General features: G+C 37.1%; 2 protein-coding genes across 5 annotated transcripts in view; one reads left to right on the top strand and one right to left on the bottom strand.

The window, feature by feature from the left end:
- Positions 1-1,049: 1,049 nt before the first annotated feature.
- On the bottom strand, positions 1,050-20,663 carry STARD6 (StAR related lipid transfer domain containing 6). Its single transcript, XM_082699425.1, is given in 10 exon segments — positions 1,050-1,424; positions 5,109-5,202; positions 8,088-8,205; positions 11,099-11,225; positions 17,316-17,392; positions 17,394-17,399; positions 17,554-17,647; positions 19,263-19,346; positions 19,966-20,025; positions 20,541-20,663. Coding segments are annotated over 7 exon segments (714 nt in total). The 5' UTR covers positions 17,644-17,647; positions 19,263-19,346; positions 19,966-20,025; positions 20,541-20,663; the 3' UTR covers positions 1,050-1,222.
- The window catches only part of LOC309848185 (lung adenoma susceptibility protein 2), a 26,156-nt gene continuing 20,774 nt past the window's right edge, over positions 20,645-26,026 (top strand). For 2 of the 4 annotated variants that reach the window (XM_082699422.1, XM_082699420.1), the window contains exons 1-4: positions 20,645-21,026; positions 21,746-21,812; positions 23,435-23,760; positions 25,027-25,818. In XM_082699422.1, coding sequence (XP_082555548.1) covers positions 23,478-23,760; positions 25,027-25,818 — 1,075 coding nt within the window. In that variant the 5' untranslated portion in view covers positions 20,645-21,026; positions 21,746-21,812; positions 23,435-23,477. Of the gene's footprint in view, positions 21,027-21,094; positions 21,618-21,745; positions 21,813-23,434; positions 23,761-25,026; positions 25,819-26,026 lie in introns of those variants that run through there. The other 2 variants (XM_082699423.1, XM_082699421.1) reach the window with 2 other exon arrangements.

The raw sequence follows: 26,026 nt of genomic DNA, 5'->3' as shown, positions 1-26,026 counted from the left end.
GAGTGGGCGCAGTTTTTAGGTTGATGTTTGGCTGCTGTAGATCTTGTTCCATTGGGCCACCCTTTTGTTCATAGCTACTCTTACAGCTGTGAGGAATAGCTATGAGGAACAGGCTTTTTCTTGAAGCTTTTGTTGTCATTCCTGCCTGGTGGTGGTTCCGGACTGCTGTCTGGAATATATGGAAGGCAATAAGGAGACCCTGACAATGACTGCTATGTCATTCCTCAAGTCCTAAGGTCCTTAAGCAGTTTGCCTTCTTCTTTTTATATATGCTTTAATCTTCCTATGCTTACATGCAGAGTCTTTTGGTTTTAAGAGGAAGGATTTGGGGTCACCTGAGTGGCTCAGTCGTTAGGCGGCTGCCTTCGGCTCAGGTCCTGATCTCAGAGTCCTCTGATTGAGCCCCGCATTGGGCTCCTTGCTCTACGGGAGGCCTACTTCTCCCACTCCCCCTGCTTGTGTTCCTTCACTCACTGTCAAATAAATAAATAAAAATCTTTAAAAAAAAAAAAAAAGGAAGGATTTGGGAAGAATGGATTACTATATCTTGGCCAGAACAAGAAATTGATTCATGACCCATTCAATTTTAAATTTCAGGTATCATTCTTCATACATTCTATTGGAATTCTTTTCAAGTGTTATGTTCATGTTCCTACATTGATCAATTTAAGCAGTAAGCAAAGAAAAAACAACTTAAAATATATTTTAATTTTTAATTAGTGCTGACTTCTGTGTATGTTTTCTTACTATTCTTTTTGCAGAGCATTTTCCAGGGGAAAAAAGCAATAGATAAAAGGACATTAAGAAAACTTGTTATGGGGGCGCCTAGGTGGCACAGTGGGTTAAGTCCCTACCTTCAGCTCAGGTCATGGTCTCAGAGTCCTGGGATAGAGGCCTGCATCAGACTCTCTGCTCAGCAGGGAGCTTGCTTCCCCCTCTCCCTCTGCCTGCCTCTCTGCCTACTTGTGATCTCTCTCTCTCTCTGTCAAATAAGTAAATAAAATCTTAAAAAAAAAAAAAGAACGCTTGTTATGAACATCATTCTTATATGAGATTAAAAACTATATTTAATGCTGTTCTCTTGTACAACTATGAGTTCTTATTTCCACAAAGCACCTTCTGTAATTTGTACAAGGATACTGTTTAGAATAGTTTAACAGGATTTATGCATACTGACTTGGAAGTAAACTGCTGTAACTGCCACACGTGCTTTTCTATGGCCTCACTTCTTCTTTAGGAATGATGAGTGACCGCTCTGATGGTATCCACGTCCTGCTGGAGATCTGAGTGCCTTTATTCCATCCTTTGCATTGAGGATGAAGCTTACTAAGTTGGAAGGCATGGTTGCTTCAATTATTGATGGGGACAATTTTCCTCTCATTTCTGTCTGGATAAACATCACTAGTTTGGAATGCGCTGGGTTCCTGTAAACAAAGGAAGAGTTAAAAATAGAGATTTTTAGATTTATCTACTGAATTTACAAGTTGACAGAAAGCAGGATTCTTGTCTCATTCACCATGGATTCCCTCCAAAGTGCTTATGATAGGACAGTTACTGAAGGGAGGGAGGAAGGATACAAAAAAGGGCAGAGTGATTGGCACTCCTAGACATTTTACATAAAACTACTTAGTCAGCTTATACGTTATAGTCTTAAGTCATCTTTTCCTTTTTGTCATTTTGTTAACTTCTTCAAATTACAAAATTAATGTTTGCTTATAAAAATTTAAATACAGAACTTTCATAATTATTGTTCCCCAGAGCTAGTCACTATTTATACTTTTAACTGTTTTTTTAGATTGTCTCTGTATATACAAAGATAGCATACATATATATGTATACCTACCCCATATATTTTTGTTCTTACAAAAATGAGATAATATATTTCTGCAACTAGTTTTATTTTCCCTCTTAATAAGATATCATGCACTTCTTTCTGTTAATACATATGTATCTGTTTGTTTTTTATGAGTGTATATAGTATTTCACTCTCTATGTAATCAGTCCTTTATTGATTATCTTTTGGGTTTTTTCTTCACTTTTCTCCACTATACATAAAGCTGAAATAAAACATTTTTGTAATGTATCTATTTTCACTTCTACAAATACATGGAATTTCTAGGTCAAAGGTTTCGTGCACTTAACATTTTGAAATATTCTTTCCAAATGACATTAGGAAGACTGTAGTATTTTATATTCTAACCCAGTAACCTTTAAACTGGAGTATGTGAAGACTTTCCAAAGGGTACAGGAGGGTGAATAACGTTTAAAGGAATAAATTTTCAAATCTCTAACTTCCATATGTACCTCTTCCCTAAACTGATCTGAGACCATCTCTGATGGAAATGTAGGCTTCTTCTTTCCCACTAGCCTGTTCATCATCCTTCTGTTGTTTTAAAGAACAAAGGTACCGTCATCTTCCCTGAAGAGTACCAAATGATACTACGGTGTTTTACTCTGACATATAAAAAAATGAACGACAGAAAGTGAAGGACTAATGATTGGGTAACAAATCCTTACCAAGTCATGTCAATTCTTTGTTTTCAATAAAATTTAAGGATCTAACTTGGTTGTCAGCTGACAGGTCATTAAAAATATTTTTTGATTATAGGTCACTATGTACTTTATGGTATATAACACAAAAGAATTCAAGGCATTTAATGAAAGTCCTGGAATTATACTCTTTTCATTTTAACCCACTTATTTATGCAAACAAATTTTCTTACTGCTTACACTCATAGAAATGTGACGTAGGAATAGACAATAGTAAGTGCTAGCTCATTTTTTTGTTTTGTTTTTATTTTTTCAATGTTCCAAGATTCATTATTTTTATACCACACCCAAGCTATCTTATTTTATTAGTATTACTAATACACAATTAAATGAATTGTAATTGTTAGAAGCATGGACTCTGGAACCAGTTTGCATTGGTCTGAAGCTGAGCTTTACTATTACCTATGTTTAACCTCGAGAAAATTACTTAATCTCTCTGGACTTCCATTTTTTTTTCCTGCAAAATGGAGATAGTAGTACTACCTACTTTATGAGGTTATTGGGAGGACCAAATGAATCAATATATGTAAATTGTTTATAAAGTTCCTGGCACAACGTAAATGCTATCTAAGTTTTGCTAATAATAAAAAATGTGTTTTCCATAACTTTGCCTTTATACTTAATAGTCACATCACATTTGGTAATATATTTTTTATTTTGATCATGTAATAATAATTTAATCTAGTACACACATATATTTTGTAACATTAAGATACTTAATGTCACAGGAAATAAAATGGATTTTCAAAATTAAACATTTTTTTCAAAGAAAAATGACAGGGTGATTAATAAAAGAATAAGAGAACTCAATAATATATATTCTGTTAGGATTAAATTATATGAGGAAAAAAGAAAGAATGTGGGAAGAAGGAGAAATTGATGTAAATTTTTGACTGGGGTTGTATGTATTTTGAAATTGATAGTTATCTAGGTTTCTAGTTATTATGGTATTTAGAGTTTATTGGGTATGCTTACAAGAATGGCAGAACACTTTTTTTAGAGTGTCAATATTTAGAGTGCTGAAAATTGCACCCTCATAATTTAATCTTATGAAAAATTTTAATATCAACTTAAAAATGTGCAAGGCACAGTACAGTTTTACAACATTCTTTTGCAGGGATATGAAGATCACTCCTCCAACAAACCATGTGTCCATTTTCCTATACTCTTGTCTATGGAGAGTGTAGACTATTTTTACAGCACCTCAAGTGGCTAGATTATGAATATTCACTAGCTGTTGAAAAGGTCTTAAATCTCTATTTGAGTTTGCTAGGGCTTTACATGCTTCAAAAACCTTTCCAGTATTTACTAAACAGTACCTTTACTACTGATAATAAGTTCTGTAAGTTTACTACATAACTTGTTTACAAATGTTGGCTGCCCAAAATATTGTGCTGCAGGGAAAGAGAAGGTACAAGAGAATCATTTTTGTCAGTACCTTTCTCTGAGTCCATGGATGAGACTGTATCTTTTCCTCTAACAGCATGCTAGGCAGAGCTCCCACCCTTGATGGGATATCCACTTCAGAGCTTTTGCCCCATGTTTTTTGCAGTGGAAAGGGAAAGTTGACAAGATGCAAGAAGGGGACTTAGCCTGTAAAACACACATCAGAAGTGTAGCTTTCCAGCTACAGTCCCTGCCAACCACTAATTTATCCAACTGACCTGAAGCAGTAATCCTTCCCTTGTTTTGTTTTCTCCTGCTGTGAAGAATAAAGTCTTGACCATAGATTCAAAATTGACAGGTGTGTAAAAAGACCACCAATGTCACCATCTGCATCAATGATCCTGTCCATTAATGTATGTAATTGTGAATTTCTTTCAGTTCTCTTATTCACAGAGAAAACATTAAGGAATACAGCCTAAAATGTAGTTTGATTTTTACTTTCTTTACATTTTTTTTTTCTCCTCCAAATGAGAGGTTCATATCTGGCCAATATAAAATTTTATATGATTTTATGTGCCAATAGCTATTATTTGTATAAAATCATTTAGCAAAAACTAAAACTTAAGGAATGTATGAATTAATGTACATACATTTACAAAATATATGTACTTTATGTTACCATTTATCCCTAGGCTGGTCACCGATGGGCAGTGACTCCTCTGATTTCTCTAGCTCTTTCCAAATTTACCTATTGTAGGTATTTGTAGGCAGTCCACTGGAAAGAATTCATTTAAGGTAAAGCATTCATTGCTGATAAATGTGAGTGTATTATGATTCTAGGGATATGTATTTTTAATTTACAAAAAGTCCTTAAAAATTCACAGAAGTAACTCAAACGGAGAAATAAAAGCCATCAGGTTAAGGTTCACTGGGGGTCAGGGGATAGAGAGAATGTGTATGTGTGACTAGTCCCAGAGACCTCCAATCATACTTGTAGGGAATTAACCATTCTGGTGATGAAAATACTTATAAAAATTATTTTTTAAATTGCATTTAGGGGAAATTTTTTTTTTCCTAACAGAATATGCTGGCATGTACTTCTACCAATGAGTTAGAAATAACAAATTGAGCTAAAAAACTTGTTAAAATAAATAAATGCAAGTAACACTTACTCTTGCAGAGGGGAACATATATAGCCGCAAGCATGGTTATAACCACGGACATAACTTGAAGATGGAGGATATGCTGGAAAATCCACACTGTTAGCTACATGATTAAAAAAAATTAAAATGAAGCCTATTTCAAAAATTCTATTTCAAGTAGCATATTTTAAAAGATAGATGATATAGCATTTAGTTTAATTTAGTTATTATCAGTACCGATATTTGTTTTATACATATATACCTACATGTTTGTAATATGCTTGTATACAGACCAAAATTGAGAAAATACCAGTATAAGCACTAATGTCCTCTCAAATTTTCTCATGCTATTATCTCTAAAGATACTGTTATCTTTTACATACAAGAAAAAGTATTAAAAGTATCATGTAGTTACTCTCTGAGATTTGAAGCAAAAGAAGAAATCACAAAGGAGAAGACTATTTCATTAGGAGAGTGGGATTAGAGATACTTTTTTTGGTTAATCATTTTTTTTTTTAAGACTAGATTCTTTTTAACCTACTTATTTATATTTTAAGTTTTTATTTGAATTGCAGTTGGTTAACATACAGTGAAATACTAGTTTCAGGTGTACAATATATGTGACTCAACATTTATGTACAACATGTTAATCATCTTCTAAATAAAATATTTGACATGGCTATTTTGTCTATCAATAAGGATAGTTTAAATGCTCTTTTCTGCTAGAGCACCTGATGGTTAAGCATCCAGCTCAGGTCATGATCTCAGGGTCTTGGGACCGAGCTCTGGGACAGGCTCCAAATCCAGCATGAAATCTGCTTGGGATTTTCTCTCCCCTCCCCCTGAACTCTCTCTGTAACATAAATAAATAAATACATCTTAAAAAAAAATCAAAAACTTCTTTCCTGCCAATTTCCTGTAGCTAATTCAAAGTATAATTAAAAATCAGTACAGCTTGTTTTTGGAATTACGCAGCATAACTATATTGTATGTGAATATAAAAGGGAGGTGATTTGATTATGATTGTTTATGATAATTACATACACTCTAAAACTATTTTTTAAAAATATATTTGTTTTTTGGGCACCTGGGTGGCTCAGTGGGTTAAGCCTCTGCCTTTGACTCGGGTCGTGATCCCAGAGTTCTGGGATCGAGTCCCACATCAGGCTCACTGCTCAGCAGAGGGCCTGTTTCCCTCTCTCTCTCTGCTTGCCTCTCTGCCTATTTGTGATCTCTCTCTGTCATATAAATAAATAAAATCTTTTAAAATATATATAAATATTTGTTTTTTCTGTACAACTGAATCCTGCTTTTGTCAGAGAAGATGGATTTTTCTATATGATTTTAATATAAGCAATCAATTCTCTGGGAAATGCAATGTTAAACACTAGCTTAGGAATAGCTTAAGAGACGAATGTGGCTGAATGCATTTTCCACATTCATGACTTCTTTATCATCTTAACAGAGCCTACTGTGTTGGCATAGGGGTGCTGCAAGAGGTGATTTTAACGTATTTTTTTCTTTGTTTAAAATATGGAGATTGTCCTTGTTTTTCTTTAAAACTTGTTGTTGTTATATTCCACAAACAAGTATGGGTCTTTTGTGAGACATGTGGTATGATAGCACAGATTCTGGAAAGCCAGAAGACTTGAGAATTAATTCTGGTTCACGTGCTTATTAGCTATGTAACTTAATTTCTGTGAACTTTAGTTTCATAATTGGTGAAATAATGCACACAAAATATTGAGCTCAAAGCAAGCTGCAGAGTAAGTTCAACAACAACAAATGGAAGAACATTAAGAAGAAAACTCAGTATTCATCAAAAATTCATTTAAAGAAAAATTGCTCAAAGAAGATTTGGTACTGAGTCATTGAGTACTACCACTATTTGGTTATTTTAATTTCCATAATTCTTTCTTACCTTCCCTTTGACACTAAAAATGAGATTGAAATGGTCTGCTTCAAAATACGGAAAATAACAGATCTACAATTCAGACATAGTATTTTGTGCTGTAGACGGTGAATAAAATTTATGTGCTCTCAGATAAGAAGGAGACAGCTCAATGAAAACTGTGAAACTACAAGACACACCTACAGAGAAGTGCTGAATCTCAGGCCTTACTGGCGTGCTGTCCCCAGAACTGTGTTTGAGTGAGCGCGTTAGCAGAACGATGACGCAGTCTGGACTCTGAAACTTAGAGTCTCAGAGACAGAGCAGAGCAACTGAAACCTTGCTGGAAAATAATAATTAACAGCACTTAACTGTCCTATCCCCAAGAAGTTTACACTAGAGAAGGCTATTCAGACAGGGACGGTGACATTTAACTGAAATCTGAAGAAATTAGCTCTAGGCTAAGAAAGTATCTCTAAGCTACTGTCCTACCAAGTCCTTTCACCAGGAGTTACTGCATTTCTCTTGAGTCCAAAGAACATTGTGGTGTGAACTGGTATGTTTTAAGTGAATAAAGCAAGTTCGGAAATGATTACACTTTTGCATTTTACCTAGTGATACATTTGATACATTTTTGCGAGGGCAAAGGATATATCAAAACCTCTAATTTCTAAAAGAAACATACAAATTTATGTAAAGACGCATCTAGACGCGTCTAATGAAAATTTCTTCAGGAATTTTATTACTTACTGGATATTCAAATATAACATAATATAGCCAAAGATTAACTTTGTGTCTTATTAGATTTTAAACATATGCTGTAAGATTTTTTGCCTGCAAGTATCTGTCTATACCCAGTGTAGCACGATACAAGATACAAGATACAAAACTACCAAGCAAAAGATGCCATAATTACTGACTGATGTAAATGGCACCTCCAGCATTGGGTAAAATGTTAGGATTCTTTGTCTGTATTATACATATGTTTATTGGTCTCACTAAGTAAATAAAAAAGTAAAAACTGAAAACACAGTATTTTCCAAACTGTGGGTTAAAGGAAAACACATTTATTAATGTCTCATACTAATTCCAAATGTGGGCAAAATGTTTCAACTTACAACTGATAATATCCATATTCCCTTCGTAGCGCTTGAAGTACACTAAGTCGATAAAGTCTCGGGGGGAAATTGAGCCCATGGCAAAACTCTGTGTAATGGTATGACATATGATTGTGTCCTGGAACAAATTAAACCATAAAGATTCCAACAGTTATTTGATATCTATTCTTTGTATCGCTTCCCAAAGAATTTCACTGCATATGGTTATCTACTATTCAGAAAAAGCAGGGCTTTGAAGCTATAAGAACTTATCATCAAATCAGCTTGCATTTTCTGTGTTAGAGGAATATTAGATCTATAATTATAAGTGCAAGGTAAAAAAAAAAAAGCAGAAATAAACAAGTGGGACTACATCAAACTAAAAAGCTCTGCATAGCAAAGGAAACCATAAATAAAATGAAAAGGCAATGTACAGAATGGGAGAAATATGATTTGCAAATCATGTATCTAGTCAGGAATTAAGTACAGAAAATTTAGAATGGAATCTTGTCATCTACTCTAAACTTTTAGGTGAAGAAATCGAAGACTAAGAGATTAAATCATGCAAAACTAGAGGTAAATACAGAATTAGAACCCTGTTCCAGATTCCCAGGACAGTACTATTTCTACCAGTCCACACTGGCTACATAATATATTCTGAAAAATACATTGGTTTAGCACCGTGGTGCCTTAGATCCTACCTCTCTGCCTGCACCCTGTCTTGACTTCCCCACGTGGCTCCTAGCGGTGTGCCATGGACTTGTGAGTAATAAACTTCTCATTTCGATTTCTCTTGTGGTCTTTTGTTGAAACGTGGCTCACCATCTGGCACCCTCTGCTCCATTTAACAAATGCCAATTTAACAAAGTGGGAACAGTCCTCCTCTCCCAGGCTGTGACTAAGGATTAATGCACTGCTGATCGGATTTGTCTAGTGCTGGATGACAAGTGTTTGATCACCCCCATAGCCCTAGAGCAGGAATCCTTCCCTCACCAATGGGGGTGAATGAATCAGTTGAAAAACACGCCTGGAGACTCATACTATTATATTCATAGGAAGGTAAAGTATTTCTTACAGTGTAACGCTACTTAGAGATACGTAGTATATTGGAAACGGCACAGAATTTGGAATCTGGAGATCAAATAGTACAGAATTTGGAATCTGGAGATCAAGTGTTAAGCCATGATTTTACTACGTACTGGCTGTGATGACCTTGGGCAAATCACATAATTTCTCTGAATCTGTTGCCAGGTTTTTCTGATGCCAAATCTAGTATTCTTTCCATTAATAAAGCTGACTTGCAGCAATAGCAGAAATATATGAAGTATAAATTGAACTGTACAATCAGTCATGAAAGAAACAGTCCATTTGAATTTTAACTTCTGATGGACTATGTTTCTCAAACTGAATGTTTAAATCCCAAGAGGGTAGTGGAAAGGTGTTTTTTTGTAGACAAAAACTTCAGGATCCTCCTACAAAATGAAACATTTACTTTCCTCGGCTTTTCTATAACCTCTCCCTACTCCCAAGCTTTAAAATAAATTTAATAAAAGGAGGCAAAGGTAACCTACAGAATTTTTTTTTTCCTTTTTTCTTTTTTTTTATTTGTCAGAGAGAGAGGGAGAGAGAGCGAGCAAGCACAGGCAGACAGAGTGGCAGGCAGAGGCAGAGGGAGAAGCAGGCTCCCCACCGAGCAAGGAGCACGATGTGGGACTCGATCCAGGACACTGGGATCATGACCCAAGCGGAAGGCAGCCACCCAATCAACTGAGCCACCCAGCCGTCCCCAGAATTTTTTTTTTAAGATTTTATTTATTCATTTGAGACAGAGAGATAGAGAGGAAGATAGAGTAGGAGCAGTGGGGAGAAGCAGACTTCCTGCTGAGCAGGGAACCTGACATAGGGCTCCATCCCCGGACCCGAAGACAGATGCTTAACCATCTGAGCCACCCAGACGCCCTCACCTACAGAATCTAAGTAAATGATAAGGTAATGGCAGATATGTGAGACATTTGTTTGATGTGTGGAACATGGCTTGGAGACATAAAGGACCAAAGACCTGGAATTTTACAAATGTGAAAATCCTAAAAGTTTGCTTTATGATTCAATTTTTCAAAACAGCTTATTGAGGGGCACCTGTGTGGCTCAGTTGGTTAAGCATCTGCCTTTGGCTCAGGTGATTATCTCAGGTTCCTGGGATTAAGCCCCACACCGGGCTCCTTGCTTGGTGGGGAGTCTGCTTCTCCCTCTCCCTTTACCCTTTCCCACCGCTTGTGCTCCCTCCCTCTGTCTCAAATAAATACCATCTTTTAAAAAATCAGCTTATTGAGGTATAATGTACATACCACAAAGTACAGCAGTCTTAATAAATAAGAGGTCGGTTGCATGCCGCCCTAATTCTCTCTTAAATTCACTCTTTTCTCTCACCTCTATGACTTAAACTTTCTACTCTAATTACCTGTATTTTTTTCTTTGTTTTTATTCTTCCTCTTCAACTATTTACTTGAGATAAAGTATTTGAGATAAAGCATTGCTGAAACTACAATCATATTACTTTATTCCATACTGTATCCTTACTCTTGAGAAAAGTGCTATTTGCTCTTAAGTCCCTACAGTATGTGTCTGCATTATTCCTGTTATCTAATGTGTTATAATTAAGATAAATCTACTGACTTCCCATCAACAAGGATAGGAAAATCAACAATGTTTTTCCACCTAATGGAGGAGATGAATACATACATTTCCAACCCCTCAAGACCAAAGACACACATCTGCAAAAGCCAGCTAGATTCAGGACGTGCTAAGCCTTTACAACAGAATCAAGCTAATTAGAATTAAACTTTTGACTAATAAAGAGGGAAGTTTTAAGACTTTTATAAAGCTTTCAATGCGAGCCTATAAAATATGAAGGGTCTACATCACACTGATGTAGAAATCAGTGTCTACATCATACAGGTTTGATATGCTCAAATCACTAATAAAACTAAACATATACTGATATAGTAAAAATCCAATATCAGACAACAAATTACCGAATCAATCCTGTGTACCATATTGTACACCTTCAGTGATTTATCCCATGTAACTCTGTTTTCAGGTTTGTAGAGGAAATCAGACAGTTTAGCTGTTGATTCTGGAATTATCCCTTCGACACGGTATCTGCAGTTAACAAAATAGAGAAAATCAAAATTAAACAAGCTTTGCCTAAGCTCAAAATATAATGTTATTATAGTATAAAGAAGGCTAATTTCTCTGCTTTCAGCAGGGAGCCTGCTTCCTCTCTCTCTCTGTCTGCTTCTCTGCCTGCTTGTGATCTCTGTCTGTCAAATAAATAAAATCTTTAAAAAAATAAAATAAAATTATGGGCGCCTGGGTGGCTCAGTGGGTTAAAGCCTCTGCCTTCAGCTCAGGTCATGATCTCAGGGTCCTGGGATTGAGCCCCACATCAGGCTCTCTGCTCAGCAGGGAGCCTGCTTCCTCCCACCCCTTTCCTGCCTCTCTGCCTACTTGTGCTCTCTTTCTGCCAAATAAATAAATAAAATCTTAAAAAAAAAAATGGTTAATGTAGCAAACAGGAAAGGACACTTGAAAGTGATATCAGCAATTCAAAACACTAATATTCAACTGGAAGTAGCCAGGTTTATTTAAATAATCACTGTAATAATTAATATAAACTATTTCAAAATGTATTTTTCTACAAATCTTGTTTATACTGTTTATAGTTGTCTTTTTAGAGGGGGCTACTTTCTTTTAGGATTTTTCTAAAATCTTTTTCATAAATATTTGCCATATTTTATCATAAGCCAAAATAACTGATGAGAAGTTTGTGTGGTTACACACTATCTTGTAGCCCCAATTCTTAATTTAAGGATGTAATGTGTCTAAAGCAGTAGTCAGCAAATTTTTCAGGCCAGATGGTAAATAATTCAGACTTTGCAGGCCACATGATCTGTATTGCAACTATTCAGCTTTTGTAGTGTGGCAGTGAAGTAGCCAGAGACAATATAGAGTGAATGGGCATGCCTGTGTTACAACTGAACCTTGTTTATAGACAGAGACTTTTGAATTTCATTCATTTTTAAGATGTCAAGACTTGGACAAGTCCATCACTGAAATTAGATATGGTTATCCATCAATGGAATTAAGACAATGTGAGAAAACTGGATTAAAACTCACTATTTAGCAGAAGGTTGTTCAATAAAAATGAAGTCTGAATGCTACTGGCTGTCCTTTTCTCCCTTTTAATGATTCTTTTCAAACTGAGAGGATAGGTTTAAGTAAAATCAAAATTTTTAAATCTCTAAAATGTTAAAAGTCCTAAACCTCTAAAATGTTAAAACCAAATACTAGTATTAGTCTAAATAATTGTCATATTTGTAAATGAAAACTGAAACTTTGTTTTTATGATTTGGCAAACAAATAAGGAATTCATTTGACTATTTCTTTGTATGTTAATTTCTCTTTAAATCTGTTAGTCCTTAATTTTCTTTATGAGATAGCCTCAAATTTCCTTTTTTAAAAAATATTTTATTTATTTATTTGACAGAGAGAGAGAGAGACGAGCACAACAAGCAGGGGAACAGCAGGCAGAGAAAGAAGCAAGCTCCGTGCTGAGCATGGAGCCTGATGTGGGACTCGATCCCAGGACCGTGGGATCAAGACCTGAGCTGAAGTCAGCTGCTTAACCACCGAGCTACCCAGGCACCCCTCAAATTTCCTTACTTTGTAATGTTTCCTTTCTTTAGATCTATAACGTTTTTAGTAGTTTATTATTAAGCTCTGAGTAAGATGTGAGAAAACAACCTGAAAAATTATCAGGTCCTGTGAAAAAGAAGTCAAATATAATACAGATAAAATTTAAGTACAAAACTATGAAGGGATTTGTATATATTACTATGGATTTTTTTATTAATCTGTTCTCTAATTATACTATAAATTTTGAAGATAAAAAGTTTTGAACTTTTTTGTATTTTTTTTACCTTTTTATATTTCTAACTAATATATACAGATCTTCCTTGATTTACAATGAGGTTACACTGAGATAAACCATCTTAAGTTGAAAGTTTCTTAAGTCAAAAACACATTTACTACACCTAACCAACATCATAGCTTAGCCTCACTTGTGGCAATCTAACACAAAGCCTGTATTATAAGAAAGTGTTGACTATCTCATGTGATTTAGGGAAGGGTCCCTAACATATACGTAAGTTTATCAGCATTCGAGGATTTGAGATTTTTCATATCTACTGTTTAGGACAGGGTTTGGCAACCTAAGGTCTATGGGTCAAGTCTAGACTACTTTCTGTTTTTGTAATTAGTTTTACTGAAACACGGCTATACTTACTCATTAATGTATTGGTTGTCTACTAATGTTAGTGCCTTTGTGCTATAAGGCACAAAAATATATTATCCATTTATGCATTGTGCTGCTATGCTATAATGGCAGAGCTAAGTAGTTGCAACAGAGACCAGAGCAGCTGCAAAGCCTTAAATATTTACTTACTTTCTACCCCTGGTTTATGCAGTCTACTCAATGGCTGATTTGTTCATTTTCCAGTCATTCATAAAGGTTAGAAAAATATAAGTTACAGGTATTACATGACTACAAGGCAGAAATTATTTTGCTTTTTGGAAGATTATAAAACATAGTTAAAGTTGTGGCAGAGGATAGGCTTCTACTCAAAAATTACCTTTTTTTAATTCACTAATTGGAGGTATATTAGAGTTTGTGGCTTTTAAAAATATGTAAATATCAAGCCTCTTTGAAAACACAAAACACTTATGTGTATTGAGTACTTGAGTCTAATTGCTTCTTGGCCTTTTGGCTAAGATCAAGTGGAATACTTGAGTCTATCAATGAACAATTCAGTATCTACTGGGTTCATGGCTCTTCAGAAATATCAATTTTGTCATACTTGAATCTAAGAACTATATTCTTATACATATCGATCATTAAGATGAACAGCTCATTAGATATTTTATTATGATCTATAATAAAGCTCTGTTCTCATTATACCGTGAAGTGACTTCAGGTCAAATTAAAAATATTTTAACTATTTTCTCTTGTCTTTTACAGTTTCCAAAATACTTTAGCTAGTATATGGAATAACTGATAGATTGGTACACATAAATTGGTATACTTTTTACAGACCATACATTTCTTTTTTTTTTTTTTAAAGATTTTATTTATTTATTTGACAGAGATTACAAGTAAGCAGAGAGGCAGGCAGAGAGAGAGGAGGAAGCAGGCTCCCTGCTGAGCAGAGAGCCCGATGTGGGGCTCGATCCCAGGAAGCTGGGATCATGACCTGAGCCGAAGGCAGAGGCTTTAACCCACTGAGCCACCCAGGCGCCCCAGACCATACATTTCACAAAGCTTTCAGGACAAGAAAGTAAGTAGGAGGATGAGGGAGGAGGAAAAATAATGTAAAGGGGCTATTTTGGCACACTAGAATTGTAAACTTGGGGAAGCGCCGGAAAGATGATAAAATAGTCACAGGTTTTTAGTGATCATATTTTGGTCATATCCTATGTGATTATTAGGGTTGGAGATGGGAGTTCCAGAATAGCTGTGTAACGATTTTAGTAAACCCTCCTCCCTAGTGAAAGAACTGATGAAAATTAAAGAAACAACTATTTAAATTCTCTAGAAAATGACCTAAGGGCATGCAAGAAATGGAGAAAAAATTATTCAAGAAAATCTACTAAATCTAGGTAGGAAAAGACTGTAGCATTTGAGCCACAATCGGCTTCTAGCCAACACCTCCTCACGCCTGGAAGCTAAGGAGGCCGTCCCTCCCCTACTAACTCCCAGTCTAGGGCTATGGTTTCATCCTAGGAGAGGCAGGATACTGACATCTCTCAATCTTGCACCCTCATCTCACGCTATTATACTCTATGCCCAGAAGGCACTGCTGAGAAGACTGGAGCTTCCTTATCCCCACCCAGAGTTTACTGATAGGGTGAGGGCTAGGTCCAAGGCAGTCAATACTGGGGCCTTATTTCCCCTTCCCGCAACAAGAGGGGCAAGCTGAAGCTATGGTACCACTTCTCCCTAAAGCCACCCTCACGTCCCCTTTCTGCTCATGGATGGAGGTGTCACTCAGCTCCAGCAGTAGTGCTTAGGTTCTGCTCAGGGTCAAAGGCAAGACAAAATGAGCCGGCAGCATCTCAGCTGTACCTGTGAAAATGGATTTCATTTGGAATAAAATGTGGAGAAATTTTTGAAAAAAAAAAATTTTTTTTTTTTGTTAGTGAACAATCAGAAGAATTACGTGGAACTAATGCAAAAGCACATGAAGACCAGAAGTAGGGAGAGATACAATTAGATGAACAACATAAGATCACACTCATCTCTGGCAGGGGGGTTGGGGTGTGGAAGGCCTGTGCATATGCAGCAGACTGCTCTCACTCACAGCAAGAGGAGTGGATATCTTCTGTTGCACCTATTCAAGATATCAGAATGGAGGTATGAGGATGCTTTCACTCAGAGCCATCAGAGCAGACACATTAGGCTGCCCCTACTAGAGTCATTAGAATGGATATACTAGGATGCCCCTACTCAGAACAATCACAGAGCATGTACCAGGCTGTGTCTACCTAAAGAAGAGGGGATGTACTTAGCAGCCCCTACTCAGAGCAATCAGAATGGAGGTACTAGGATGCCCCCATTAGGAGTTATCAGATTGTATGTCCCAAGCTGTCCCATACAGAGCAATCAGGATGTACCTAAATAAAAGAATTGGAAGGGTGTTGTACTAGGTTGCCCCTCTCTGAGCAATCAGACTAGATGTACTAGGCTGCTTCTCTGCAGAATAATCAGAGTGTATACACTAGGATGTCCTTACTCAGAGCATTCTTACTGGATGTACCAGGTTGCCACAACTATGGAATAATCAGAGTGAATGTAAAAGACTGCCCACTCAGAATAATTATACTGGATGTACCAGACTGCTCCTATTTAGGAATAATCCTACCAGATGTTCTAGGCTGCCCCTACTCAGAACAATCATACTGGATGTACTAGGCTACCCCTGCTCATAAACAATCAGAGTGAATGTACTAGACTGTCTATTTTAGAAGCATTCAATGCAAGATCTGGGTTGGTGACTTACAAGCATTTTCCAAGCTGAATACAGATTAATCAACAAAGAGCTGAAGTTTTACTGGTTTAAGAGACTGAAATATAATCTCTGACACATAAAAATTCTGACCACTTTAAAATAAAATCATACTCTTTGCTGCTGTTCTGGAAGACTATCTATATGCTCACGACTGTTCCTTCTGAGGAGTGATTAGCTACAGAACTTCAAGCTAGCTGTCCCTGGCTAAGTGCAAGACAAAATCATAAAACTGAATTGTGAAAGCAGGCTGTAAGCCACACACAGATCCACCTGTAAAGGGTAAAATTTTTTTATCAGTTCCGGGGTCTGAAGCACAGCTTGTGAACTTGTGATCAGTACAGCTTATGCTGACCCTCCCATAGGGTAAAAGATAAAAACAAGGGAAAAAGTGATTCTGATAACATATGATCTATTTGCATTAATGTGATATCATGAGCAGTGAATGAATAACTCTTAAGAATAAGATTAAAGGGCACCTGGGTGGCTCGGTGGGTTAAGCCTCTGCCTTCAGCTCAGGTCAGGGTCCTGGGATAAGCCCTGCATCAGGCTCTCTGCTCAGCAGGGAGCCTGCTTACCCCTCTCTCTCTGCCTGCCTCTCTGCCCACTTGTAATCTCTCTCTCTCTCTGTCAAATAAATAAATAAAATCTTTAAAATGTCAGCACAATTTCTCTCGGTGTAATTATATTTGAAATAACATTATCCTCAAAAATATCCTTAAAAGCAGCTTTCAGAAAACAATACATAGATCAGCCAGAGAAGTAAATTGGGATAAACTGTTTTTTAGTGGTTCATTTAATGGAAAGTGAAATGTTAGAAGGGCCACAAAATACTCCTATGATCAAGAAAATACCAATCTGCTTTTATAGTGATTATTTCTTGAGTTAGAAATTTCCTATCTTAATGAATTATTCACTTGACTTTTTTTCCTGATTGTCTTCAAGTATGAAAATGATTAGTTGGTATATAATTGCTCTAATGTATTAATATCAACCCAGTGACTTCATAATTAATTTTATATTTCCTGATCACTATCAAGCAACGTTATATCTAATGGAGTAGCACTGAGTTCTAGCTATATCAATGCCACCAAATTCAAAATGGCTATAAAAGGGAAATTGTACTTACAGATTTCCATGGAATTTTTTAGAAGCCTTGCTGGAAACAGTTATCTTTTTCTCAAAGGGGAATAAAAATCCAGAAATAAATTAGCTGGCAGATATGGAAAAAAAAAAGAAAAATAAAAACAAACAAAAAGTAAAAATACATTTTTTTGATTCATAAAAGAAAGTATTTTTAGAAGTCTTTATGAATCGCTTCTCATTAAAAAATAAACTCCTGAAATATATTTAACTTGTTTTCTTACTGAAGTCTTAACCACTTTCCAGCCTGATGTGTCTTGACTGTAGTCTAAAACTTCTCGAGCAGTTTCTTGGGCAAGTGCCTTATAGTCCATCTATCTGCAAAGTTGTAAAAACAGACAACTGGTAAGAATATAGCCATACCAAACAATTTTAAAATGTTGTATTACATTTTGATACTATTTTTATAATATCGGTTACATTGTAATGAACAATACTTATTTTTATTAAGTTTTTACTTAATAATTGCTAAGTGTATGAATGAATTGCTTCTTCCCTAATCATAATCTTTCAAATGAGAAAATGTGGTATAGTACAAAGAGTAGGTTTTGGACTCAAGAAGATCAAGCTCAAGTCCTGTCTCTGTCACTAATTATGAAACGCATTACTTAATATTTCCATTTTTCCCTTTTCTGGGACAATAACTAACTGTAAAATTAATGTGAGGATTAAATGAGATAATGCATTTAAATGTCCTATCCCAATACCTGGCACATAATAGTTATTCAAGAAATCATTAATATTTCCAACAGTTTCATCTTGCTTCTTTTCTCTTATAAAGCATCATAACCTGTTAATCATGTGTTCTTCGGAATCAGTCTTTTAAAAGTAAGGGCAATGAACTACATGATCTGACGTTTGGCTTCCACTCCAAAGGCAACTCCTGTCTTCTCTTCCACCTCAGCTCCAATCGTATTGACCTGGCTGTTCCTCAGACACAACCAAGCATCTTCCTACCTCAGGATCTTTGTACTTGCTATTCCCTCTGTCTGTAACATTCTTCCCAAATATGAATGACAGATTCCTCTTCATTGGTATCTTTGTTTAAATGTCTCCTCTTCAGACAAGGTCAAGTTCAAATCAATTCATTATGAACATATTTACAAAACTCTTTACTAATGATTAGGTAGGTGTGGCAAAAGAGTTGAGTAAGATACTATTTCTGTTCTGAATGAGTTCAGAAAACTGGAGTCTCATTGGTCCTTTGGTTCATTATCTAGTTTTCAGTTAGGGGAAGCTGGCTTGGACGATGGAAGGAATGTGACAAAACACAGCTGGATTCAAATTCTAACTTCGCCACTCACCACCAACTATATTATTTTGAATAAACTGCTTAACCTTTGAACTTCAATTTTTACATGTATAGATTGGGGATAGTAATACCTACCTCATGGGGTCATTATAAGGATTAAGTGAGTTAATATATGCAAAAGTGATTGAAAAAGTGTGGGACTCCTTGATGACCAGAAACATTAGTTTCTTTTCTCGAAATGACACATTTAAATCCAATTTTTAAAAAACTCTCCAGGGGCACCTGGGTGGCTCAGTGGGTTAAGCCTCTGCCTTCAGCTCAGATCATGATCTCAGGGTCCTGGGATAGAGCCCCGAATAGGGCTCTCTGCTCAGCAGGGAGCCTGAGTGCCCCCCCCACCTCTCTCCCCAGTTGTGATCTCTGTCAAATAAATAAATAAAATCTTAAAAAATAAATAAAATAAAAATAAAAAACTCTCCAAAGGGCTGCCTCAATAAACCTTAAAGTTTAATTACCAAAACAGTGTCTTAATGAACTCTCACTTAAAGCTCTAGGTTGCATCATAAATCTACTTTATCTTGTTCTCCAGCAATGTGTAACATCTACTTGACATCAATATTTGAAAAGCTTTAGTAAACCATTACAACTCCTTTTTCCTAGTAAGACTTTAGGTTTCTTTACCTTTCCTAATAGATCTAGTCCAGAATTTTAATAATTATTGGGACTCTTCTCCAAATCCTTGTGGAGATCTCCATATCTCTTAACCTGTGAAGGAGAAGGAACAAAGTAGAATTATTTTGATCCATGAATTAGGTCAATATATTTGATCACTTCCTTTACATTTTCTCAGTGTCTTTTATTTTTACTTTATGTCCTCATTAGGAAACATTTGCTGTATATGTCCATGATAAAAGAAAAAGATAGTAAGAGAAATGTTAATAATAGTGTTTACGAAAAGAACCTTTAAGAAATTATCTTAAAGAAGGACAGGTTAAAAAGACATTCAGGGGGAATGTAAATAAAGAAGTCTGACTTTTTAAGCTCATGCCAGTAAACGTCGGGGCTAGTCCCTGACTTGGGCTTTTTCCCAGCACATAAAACACAGTTCTTTACTTCCAATCTTGATATTGAGTGATCTAGAAAAGGCACCAATTACTGGCACACAGCACTAGACTATAAGCTCCTGCAGGGGCTTCTACTCATTTTCAAATCACTAGCACTTACTTGCACAATAAATGTGTTTAATTGAACCCCTTAACTGAATATTATAGCTTGTGGACTTTTTCATTGGTTAAGAAAAAAAAAAAAAAAAAAAAGAAAGGTTAAGTTTAGTGGGCTAGAGAGGGTGAGAAGAGAACAAAGAGCAAGACTAGAGTTGCATTACCTGGTGATGTAACGTCGGATGAACTGGAACATATTCAGGTGGAGTAATGGTCAAGGGTATCTTCACCCATAGGGTCAGTGGAAAATAAACATAAACCAATATTGAGACGGCAACTTTTTTTGTTACACCACTTGGTTGAAACTGGATTCTTCGCACCTCATCTCCTGTCCCAGCCTCGTAGACAGATTCACACATGTTGTTACTGGGTCTTTACATCTGTTTGTATAATCTCCCTTTTTCTGGGCTGCCTGACTGGGTCCCCCAATCCGTGCTGGGTCACTGCCATTCTTCCCTGGGAATCAAGGTCCCCAAGGAATTTGTTAAATCCCGTCCCTGGCCAAACTCCCTCCTCCAAACCCGCACCTGCTGAGTGTGACGGAATGGCTGCAAGCCCAGGAGCGCCGGGCTCAGGAATGGGATGTGGGAGGCAACTGAGCAAGGGGGTAAGGAAGTGGTCTGGGACTCCCACCCCAGCTGGAGATGGTGTCTTATCCTGGGAGGGGGTGCTCCGAAACCCGGAAGGAAGGCTGAGGTCAAAATGGCAGCCGCCAGAGCCCCTCAGTCTCCTTTCCCACCTCATCCCCTTACTCCCGGGGAGCGCGCGGAGGGAAGCTCAGCCTGTCGTCAGCGCTGAGTGGCCCTGAGGAGGGGTGACGGTGGTGGGGAGAGCGTGCGGGAGAGCGACAGGGAAGCAGTCCGGAGATCCCCATCCCCACCCGCATCCAGAAAGATGAGGAGGGAGAAACTACACTTCCCAGCATGGAGTGCTACCAAACGCCCCGCAGCTCCCCCTTTTCCTGGCGGCCTCCTCCCCTGGCCCAGCTGCCCCAGGCGCCGAGCGCCACGCATGCGCACCGCAAGCCAGCGCCATGTTGGATCAGTTTGAAAGTGAGCGCGGGCGTCGTGCTCCGCTGTGACGGCGGAGGAGGCTTCCAGCAAGCGGAGCCTGAGGCGGGGCGGTGTCCGGGTCGGGGATGCTTTGTCGCGTACCGCCGTACGGTAACAGGCGCGGACTTTTGGTGGAGAGTTGTGGACGTGTGCGTTTTTCTCTCTTTTGGTCGGTGAGTGTGGCCCCCCAAGGCGGTGTATTTTCAAGAGGCGCCCCATCCCACAGCCCGTGGGAAAGGCTAGAATCAGGGTGGCGCGGAGGGGAGAGGAAGTCTCCTGAGGGAGAGCGCGATGGACGTTCCGGCTGGGAAGAAAACAGCTTTCTCGGGAAGCTCCCGAGCGGGGCAAGGTCCCGGAACGAGACGGAGGGGACTGGACGTGGGCCTCTTGAGACTCCAGGCGTCTATTGACGACGGCGGGGCCGGGGCGGGGGGCATTGGGCTTTACGCGGGGTCACCTCGGAAAAACTCCGTCCGCCCACGAGGGAGCTCTCGGCTGCTGCCGAATAAATGGTTCTGAGTGGAAGTACCTAACGGAAGCCTGTGTCTGTGACTGCCGGGGGTGCTGGAATCCCGGAGGGGGGGTGTTTCCTCGGAAAGGGCGGAAGGGTTGAACCCCAACGCGTCGGGTGGGGAGAGACGCTCTGGTGCGGGGCCGCCGGCGATTCTCGCTTTCCGGGCTCAAGAAGGCTTGTCGTTTTGCTGTCGAATAAACAAATGTTCGGTTTCAACACAGAAATCACGGAGCTGTTGTTTTCTAGGAAGGTGCGCGTTTCCGGTGAGCTGTACCCACTGTTTAACACTGAACATTCTGTTTTTGAATCAAAGGTAGTTGACATTTTTTTTTTTTTTTTTTTTTTTTTTTTTTTTTTTTTTTTTTGCCATACCTTTAGCATTTTATGCTTCGGAATGATGGATTTCCTTCTGGAGATGAGAACGGAAGTGTTTGCGGAAGTAATGGTAAGATACACGGATTTGCTCCCAAATCATCCTGTGGCGGAAGTGGGGAGAAGTGGCTGGATAAAGTTGGGGTGTGTTAGTAACTGTTTGAGGAAGGGTGATGGGTGCATGAGGTTTTACTAAACTCTCCGTCGTACTTCTGTATACTTTTGGAAGCTTTCCACAATAAAAATTGACTACGGATTTTCTTTCTGCCTCCTGTGCATTAAAACAAATGTGATTACCCACTTACTGAGAAGGGTAATCCAACAGCTTAAAACAAACTTTTGTTTTCAAAACTAAATTGGTGACCTGTACTGTGTTGGAATAAGGGAGAAAATGTTTGGTAAAGCGATGTTTTCCTGAGAAAATTTAGACATCATTAGTGCAAGGGGTAAAGAAAGAACAAAGCTGATTTAGTCTAGCTATTCGTTAGAGATACACCAACATCGCAGCATTCCAGGAAATCAAAGAGGCTAAATAACTGTTGTGTTCTGCTGCCGCTGCCCCTGGCTGCTGTCAGCTCTCTTGCAGAGGCAGGTGCACGCTCTAAAGCTGAGGCAGGATGATGTTTTACTCTGTCTTTGAATGGAAGACTATCAGTATTTTAAAGTCAAATTTGATAGTTATTAAGACTCCATTAGAAGTTGTTATAACTTAAACGTTTTTTCCTAAAATTATAGCCGAAAGTTAAACATTGTAACTTTAGAGCTTTATAGGGTGTATTAAGTCCTAGACAATAATTTTTCGTTTTTAATACAGAAGATCCATTTCCACTGGTCTAATTTTTTAAAAGAATGCCACATCATGTACTGAAGCCTTGTTATCTTTTACTTTTAAAAATGTAGATACTATTACTATCCTAAGGTAGGCAGGAATTCTCTCAATGTTAGTAATTCCTCTCCAGTGAGAGGAATATGTTGTCAATTTCCAAATTATCTAAGTCTCTTTTGAAAGAAAGGGTGAATGTGTTTAACATAAGTGGAAATGGTAAGAGTATTGCCATAAATGGTGAGACAATGATAATGTCTTAGGAAAAGAGCATTTCGCTAGCTCAATAAACTTGGTAGTTTATTTCTTTATACTAAATATTATAAATTATTTTGTTCTTGAGTTTTGCTGGGGGAAAGATTTGGCTAAAGTTGCATATTGACATTTACAACATTGAAAGTAAATATTCTTTTCTTGTTTCTAATACCTCATCTGATGCCTTTAAAAATTTATTGAGCACCTACTATCTGTAATGCATGATAGTAGGCTTATGAAATGAAAAATATTCTATATAAGGGAATGTTAGGTATTGTGATGTCATAGAATCTATCCCCATAAGAAAATACTGTACCTCAGAAGTTTTTAGGGCTTAAAAATTGTGAGTACTCTTCCCTTGGTACTATTCTCAGATAATTATGTATACAAAATTCCAGGAACATAGTAGTTACTCAATAAATGTTTCTAAATCAATGATGAGGGAGCTCACAATAATGACAATAATAGAAAATCTATAATGTTCATTGCCTTAAAAGGGTGATAGAATGGATTTTATTCTTTAAAGATTATAAAAAGTTTACATATTTAGTAATTTTCTCTCTGTATGGCTGTTACTCCTTTTAATGGAACCTTAACCTATTGTTTTTGTATTACAGATATTGAGAGAAATGAATAGAAATAACCCATTTTGAGGAAGCCATGGCAAAGTCAATTACAAAACACAGAGTTTGTTCTCAGCAATCTTCAGTATCTTCTCTGTTAGCAAGCTGCAGCCTGAGTGGTAGTAATTCCTCTAAATCTGATGACTCTTTTCAGTATAAGGATAAACTGTACAGTTCTGCCTCTCAGGCTCTACAGGCCTATATTGATGATTTTGATTTAAGCCAAATGTATCCTGGTGCAAGCACTGGAAAGATTAACATTGATAGATGTTCTGCTAATATGCCCGAATTCTCCAACTATATTTATAGACCAAACAATGGTATGCTTTTATTTTTTATTTTATTTTATTTTATTTTAGTACACTGATTTGAAGTATTTGAGAGATGCATTGTAGTCTTAAAAAGCTAGACACTTTTTTCTTCCTTTGGGGTAAAAATGACTTTTATAATATTGAGGTCTGGATATTTTTCTTAAATGGTTCTGTAATTCTCTTGAGTCTCACGAATTTTCAGCTGAAATCTTGTGACCTTGGAGGGAGGGTGATGAATACAACTAATAACAGCAGGTGGTAGATCCTAAACCCTTAAGCTATTTTATTACAGCATAATGGAAATAGCATTGACATGGTGGTTCTAGGTTTTATTAACTAGTTTAACTAATTTAAACAAACCAATTAACTAATTTAAACAAACCTGTCTTTCTGAATTCATTCTTAATTAATCCCAATTAATAAGACTCTATTAGTCTTCCTGATCTGTATTCTGTGGGATAATATATAAGATGTTAAGAGTTTTACCTTGATAAGTCTTCCACAAAGACAAGTTTGGAAAATACATCTGTTGATAACCCAGGTAACACTTAGATAAGTACTTATGGAATGGCCCTTGTATGGAAAAAATTTGCATTCAACTCTTAGAAGTATGTGGGCACTATATTCCAGAAGAGTATTAGAACAGCTGTTCTCTTTGTGTTAATGCTGTTGCAGGTTTTGTAGGCAGAAAGCAAACCATTTTTCCACCTAGTTTAGTTCATATTTTTCTTCAAGGTTACAGCCAATTTTAAGTGACCAATATTAATGTGAGTGTATTAGTACATCAGGTATGATGAGAAAAGTTGAAGAAACAGTAAGTTAAAGAACGAGGGAAAATTTAGGAGTTGGAAAGAAAAGTATAGAACTTAAAGTAAATTAGAGAGATATAAAGAAAAAGCACATTGTATTTCATCAACCTATATCTTTTATATTTTGAATCAAAGCTTTAGTGAAGATAAAGGGAAGCAGCAAAAATGATTCTTAAATTTTTTTTTTTTAAAGATTTTATTTATTTTATTTGACAGAGATCACAAGTAGGCAGAGAGGCAGGCAGAGACAGAGGGGGAAGCAGGCTCTCTGCTGAGCAGAGAGCCCGATGCGGGGCTCGATCCCAGGACACTGAGATCATGACCTGAGCCAAAGGCAGTGGCTTAATCCACTGAGCCACCCAGGCACCCCTGATTCTTAAATTCTTAATTCTATTTACTTTTGAGTATTATGAAGTATTGTTATATGTAATGAGGAAAATAAACAGAACTGCGCTTTGTTTTTCAGCTTTTGAAAATCTTGATCCCAAAAAAAGCTTCTCGTCCTTATCTTGTAGAAGAATGACTGTTAATGACATAGACTGCATTAGCCTAACAACTGATGATCTATTAAAACTTCCAGCAGATGGGTCATTTTCTTTAACTTGCATTGGATCAAGTCACCGAAATAGCAAGAAAAACAAGAAATGCATTCGAAGACTGAGCTCATTGGATACTGAAAAGAATCAAAATTTTCAGGAATCTTCCACTCCCATGTGCAAAGATAACTTAGTTACTCCTGTTGTATACATAAATAAAAATGGAAAGCAACGTGGTAGGCTAAAAAACCCAAAACTTGTGAATAAGACTAATAAATACATTTCTGATCCATCTTTATCATTTTCCAAGAAGTTGTCTTTCAAAGACAGTTCAGAACACAAACTTGAAAAGAATTACCCAAGATGGCTCACTAGCCAGAAATCTGACCTTAATGTTTCAGGAATAACTAGTCTACCTGATTTCACATACCCAGTCTGGCTCCACCATCAAGACTTGCTACCCGACACAAATAGTCAAAAAAGGATTTCTAAAATATTTAAAGAAGATCAGTGTTCCCCTAGACATAGTTACCAGGCACAAAGAACTTCTCGGCTTATGAATAAATTAGATAGTTTTGAATATTCTTTTGAACCCTCAAACATTTCAGACTCCTTGAGTGCTGATAAAGGATTAATTAATGAATATAAATGTGATTCTGAACGTAGCCAGTGTCAGTGTGAGAATCCACTTCTCCCAGGACAAACCAAAAAGCCATTCAGTGGTAATTGTTTTGTTTTGTTTTGCTTTGCTTTGTTTTTAAGAATCAAAGGAAGTGCTGTAAATTTGACCTAATGTCTAGGAGCTTTTATGCTATATTCTTGATGTAATGATGAAATGATAAATCTTTTGAACACTTAATGGTCTTCTTTCGTGTAGCATTTTGTGCCTAGGAAATGTCTTTTCCCCTTTTCTTCTTTGAAATGTCATAT

This window comes from Mustela nivalis, assembly GCF_964662115.1.
Source record: "Mustela nivalis genome assembly, chromosome: 14".
NCBI classification, from domain to species: Eukaryota; Metazoa; Chordata; class Mammalia; order Carnivora; family Mustelidae; genus Mustela; species Mustela nivalis.
The sequence above is the reverse complement of the archived record's forward strand: the minus strand, read 5'-3'. Positions and strand labels throughout refer to the sequence as shown.